At 36.3% G+C, this 5,423-nt stretch overlaps 1 protein-coding gene across 1 annotated transcript; it reads left to right on the top strand.

Moving 5' to 3' along the window:
* Positions 1 to 1,488: 1,488 nt before the first annotated feature.
* Positions 1,489 to 2,124, top strand: LOC18598390 (uncharacterized). The gene has a single exon (XM_088806599.1). The coding sequence runs from the start codon at positions 1,489 to 1,491 to the stop codon at positions 2,122 to 2,124; it is 636 nt and encodes a 211-aa protein (XP_088662725.1).
* The last annotated feature ends 3,299 nt before the right edge of the window (positions 2,125 to 5,423 follow it).

The raw sequence follows: 5,423 nt of genomic DNA, 5'->3' as shown, positions 1-5,423 counted from the left end.
CTGAGTTAAAAATAATTTCAAATAAAACAAGCTTGAAAAGGTGAAAAATGAAAATGAGATCAGTTGTTAAAAAATGACTTTAATCCGGCATTATTTTCGAAATTCTCACCAAATGAATTAGGACATAGTAGAGTAGTTTCAGTGTACAAATAATATAACCTTCAAATGCAAAAATTTAAGTTTCATTTGTTGGATATTTTTATTTTTATTTTATAAAAAAAAAGAAAGAAAATAAATAATTAATAAATAAAGACAAATTACAAAAAAAAAAAGGGAGGAAAACGTAAAAATATATCCAAATAAAACTGTATTAGTTGGAGTAATCAAATGAATCACTTAAATCGGGCGGTGCCGCTCTGTCCTAAAACTCTAGAAGCGTATCCTTTGGATTTTGATGTTCCATCACTTGAACAAGATTACAAAGTTGCAAAAAGGCCAATTACAAGTGTCTTTTGCCAAATGTTGCAACGTTTCTTAAAAACTGCTTTGCTCAAGAGACACTAAAACCGCTAATGGCTGCGCCTACGTACCTTTCCCACTCTTATTTCTCCCCATCTATACATAAATGTATATTTCTAAATCATCCAATCACTTCGAAACTCCTTAGTAATCCATTTCCACTTCTAGCTTTAACAGGAAAAGCCAGCATCAGATATAAACAAGGGACTTTCGGATTAAGATTCCTGTAAAACTGTGATAACTACCAAGGTATATGCATATATGACTTGTTCCTCTTTATTTGTAAGTAATTCTTCTCAGAATTCCTTTTTCTGGCAGGCCCTTGTCTCCTTCCTCTTCCTTTTGACGACCCTCAGTTCCTTTTTTAATGGCGAGAGACACTTTTTTTTTTTTTGGAGGCCATCTACACTACTTGACAAGAAAAAATACTTTTCATTTTCTCCTTTAATTTTCCTTCTTTTTGTTCTTTCTGTGAAACATCACTCAATGTTCACCCTGAGTGAATATTGGTTCGGGTTTTCATGTTAAATTGTTTACCTGACAAATTAAGTAGCAATAAGTCCTGTTGGGATATAGTATTAATTCCCCTTTTGTTGATCAATGATGTTGACTTTTCAGTTTTCACCATGTTAAATGCTAGGCCAGAATCCTTACACATGAAGTAGGCCTAATCTCCAATCCAGTTTGCGTTGTTCAAATAGGATTAGCCACAGTAGTTATGAAATATATTGCTAGAGTTAATCGCAGCCAAGAGGCGCACAGCAACTAGAAGATGCGTTTGGATAGGTGTTGAACCATTTTTACGTGTAGTAATCATCAGTTCCTTGTTTTGCATATTACTATTTGCTTGAAAGTACCAATAACCTTGTGGTTTAGTGACACTTTTTTCGAGTAAAATTTAAGGGAAATCATTGATTTTTGGTCTAAACTTCGGATGAACAGGGCTGGGGATTGAAAGAGGAGCGCCTGGAGGAAAGTAAAGTTGTGTAGTCTTGTTCATGTTTGTTAATGTCTCCTGCACAAAAAAATATGGCCTCTGGGGAGCCAAAGGACTGTTCAAGCATCTTACAGTTGGCTCTCACAGTACTTGGCACAGTGACTGGAATGACCATCCTAATAGTAGGAATCAGCATGGCATCAAAATATGCTCCGCAACCACAGCAGCAGCCTTTGATACTCAAAATTCATTCTCTATCGGTATCAGGTCTTAACGCATCCAACTTCTTAACCGCGGCAAGCTGGGATGCAACGCTACTATTCGCGAATCAGAACAGCGTATTAGAGTTGGCCATTGACGGCTTTGGAAGTTCATTGTATTACAATTACAGTAATCCTATTTCATGTGCTGTTATGAAGGCCATGCACCTGGGGCCAAAAAAGCAAAGACTTGCCCAAATGAAGTTCAACAGCACTCAATGTGGAGAGGAGCAGCCCTTCATTGATGACAGGGTGTTGGAGGGGATAAGGAAAGATGAAATAAAGGGAGAAATGAGCTTTCACATAGGTATGAAGTTGAAGGTTTTTTATCGAACAGGTATATTGGGTTGGGATTATGAGTTGAAGCCTAATTGTCCCAGGGTTGATGTTGAGCTTGTGGCTGGTACAGGAGATGGCGGGGTGACCTTTGATCCTCCTAAGATCTGCTTATTCCCGTTAAGAAACTAATGACAGATTTCCTTCTTTTAACATGTTACATGTATTAATTGATATATCTTGTGAGAATTCGGGGAGGATTTGAGAGGAGATGAGTCATCGTAGAAAACTTCAAGTATTTCACTAAATGGAAATGAATACAAAAAAGAGTATTTATACTCTATTTCAAGTTAGTTAAATATTAACAAAACTAACTTATATTTACAAATAGTAAAAAGTTATTGATTAAATAAATACCACATGTGCTACACTATTGGCTATACATTTGACTATTTTAAGGAAGCACATGTAAAACATGTGACCTCGCTTCTTCATTCTACTATGCCCTGCGACCAGGTCTTCTGCAATGATCTCCATTTAGCTATATGTCACAACTTGTTTTTGGAGGTTCGTGACTGGTGCATGAATTTAGATAGGTATAGCTTGTTAGACCTAAGAAAGCCTCTTGTATTCATATATAAATTGTACAACCATGCAAAGCATTAAACATTCATTTCATGAACCATACTATTTGTTGTGCCTTCACACCATTATGGAATGCTGCCTCATAAAGTGTGGGAATGCTCAAATGTATATATTAAAGTATTTCAAACAAACTTTTGAAATCATTTTTTTAAACAGGTACTTGCACCTCAGTGCTTAATTGGGCCTTTGGCCATGATAAACATAATTCAGTAAATATGCACAGTGCCCTAAAAGGCTTCAAATCCATAACATATATTCATCATCCATAACATACACATAACTAAAAAAATGACTTGTCAGCGAAACATGACACAATCTCTAGGTTGCAAGCGTTTGCTAGATCATCGACCAAAAGAAGAAGAACGGATCACGTCTCTATGACACTGGCTACTAATGGGAAAGCTATCACTGATTTGCAAAAAAAATATGGGAAGTTAACATGTGAGTCACAAAGGCTTCGTGAGTAGATACGGGAATGGGACAAGTCAAAGGACTAGAGCTTTTGCACAATAAAATCTTTGAATAAACATGCATGTATGTGATTCAAATATTCAGTCACCAAATTCTAGAAAGTGGATGTAAACCAAGCCTTTAAATGCATTTTAAAATCTCTTGAATTCAACATGTTAACCTTCAAATCATTGAACGTAGGTACAAATCAAACCTTTGAATATTTTGCAAAACCATTAGAAGTCATATAAATCTTTGTAATAAAGCTTGAGTGTAAAAACATTTAGAACACATCAAGAAAGGGCTAAACTTACCATTCCAGAGTTTAAGTATCGTTACCTTTAGGAGAGGTATCCATACTATCACAACCCAAATCCTGGGCCATGATCGGCGCATGGGCTCAATGGGTATAGCCCATTAAGCCCAAGCAAACCTTTTTATATAATCCCGATCATCATTCCCAACCATCCTTTCTAAAACCACATATTGTAATTTTCTACTAAAAATATTTCAGTAACATTTTATAATGACCTAATACTTACAATTTTATTATGTCAAAATAAATTCACCCGTTTGCCAACTCCTAATGGCATCAGTAATCAAATATACATATTTGACTTATAACATGGATACTAGCGGATTACATTACATATACATGTTCACAAATAACAGACCCTTGACCATCAGCGGAGTGACCGTGGGTGAAGGTACAGCTACTGAGATGCTACAGTACTTACCAAGAAGGCGAGCATAAGTGGACAACTCAATCTAGGTCCCAACTGCCTCTAAATCTGAAAACATGAAGTTTAAAAATGTGAGTATAAAACTCAGTGAGTGAACATAAGAAGGGAACAAGCAATCGATAAGGAGAACTTGAGAATCATGATGCACTTGTTTCAAAAACAATGCAATTGATTTAATTTCTTACTAAAAACCCCTCATTTCAAACTTTGATTAATAACCTCATAGTGTTGCAAAAACCCATGATCAATCCACGAAGTTAAATGGGTGAAAAATATGTCAAAATCAAGCAAGGTAGTAAGCAGGACAGCAAGTTTCTCGCTGTAGCGAGAAACAGTCTCAGTTTGCATATGTTTTGGTTTTTCTAGCATATCTCCCACTAAAGAAGTCCAATTGACCTGATTTTTGGACCATTAGAAAGCTAGGTTGGGCTACAACTTTTATGTTAATCACTTTGCCTAGTTATAACTGGAAGGTGGTTAAAATCATTGTCAAAGTGAAAGCACTGCACCAAAATTTTGGGACCACACGAGAGTTTCTCGCTGTAGTGAGAAACAAGGCTAGTTTGTGCCCTCACCACCCGAGAGTTTCTCGCTGCAGCGAGATTCAGGGCAGATGACAATTTAGGGATTTTCACATGCCACAAAATCCATTCCTACCATATTGCACATCAAAGTGAACACATTGACAATAATCAAGTTTCTCATTATTCATTTCAATCACATATTATAATCATAAAGTTTCTATCACATATACATATATAAACATATATAGACACATACACCACCCCACTTCATTCATCGTCATAGCCGGGTCATCATCATCGGCTTATGCGTACTCTTTACTCGCACATAGTCGGGACATCATTGGCTTATGCGCACTCCCTACTCGCACATAGCCGGGTAATCATTGGCTTATGCGCACTCCCTACTTGCACATAATCGGGTCATCATCAGCTCATGTGCACTCCCACATCGCACATACCTGGGTCATCATCATCACACAACATTATTCATCAATGAACAACACATATTCATATATATACATACCAACATAATATAGGAGCACATGGATTCATCTTTTTACACATTTCACATTTTCACCACATCAAAACATTTTATCAAGGGCTTATTCCCATGCATAATTTAATGAAAATCAAGTAAAATCATTTAAATGCTTCATCCCAACACATATGTATTTTCCAAAAACACTTTGATGCAAGTTCACTCACCGGTCTTGTTGATTCTTTTGCTTGACTCTAGCCTCAACTAATGCTCCAAATGGACATGTGAGGCCTTGTTGGAACCTATACACACACAATATCACCACCAACCCAAATTGGCATTAATATAATTCCAAAAGCTCTTTCCTAAATCAAGTTCTACTAGTTATTCCTAACTAGTTTCTAATTGCCATTAAGTGGCTAGTTATTTACTCTACTTTAGTCATTCTTAAAATGATTAACAATCCCAACAATAGATTAACTCACCACTCTAATCATCAACCAGTATCAACAACTTGAAAATTAAACCTAATTCATTACTCACCTTAGTGGTTTTTTGTAGTTGAATTCCTTTTCAAAAGCTTCCAAGATATTGTGGACAATCTCCCTCTCTCTCTCCACCCGTCCAGCTAGTGAGAAAATATACCAAGGA

Source organism: Theobroma cacao, chromosome 5 (genome assembly GCF_053813885.1).
Source record: "Theobroma cacao isolate CCN51 chromosome 5, ASM5381388v1, whole genome shotgun sequence".
Classification (NCBI taxonomy): domain Eukaryota; kingdom Viridiplantae; phylum Streptophyta; class Magnoliopsida; order Malvales; family Malvaceae; genus Theobroma; species Theobroma cacao.
The sequence above is the reverse complement of the archived record's forward strand: the minus strand, read 5'-3'. Positions and strand labels throughout refer to the sequence as shown.

Excerpts from the sequence above, each read along its gene's own strand:
- LOC18598390 (XM_088806599.1), top strand. The coding sequence starts at position 1,489 with ATGGCCTCTGGGGAGCCAAAGGACTGTTCAAGCATCTTACAGTTGGCT.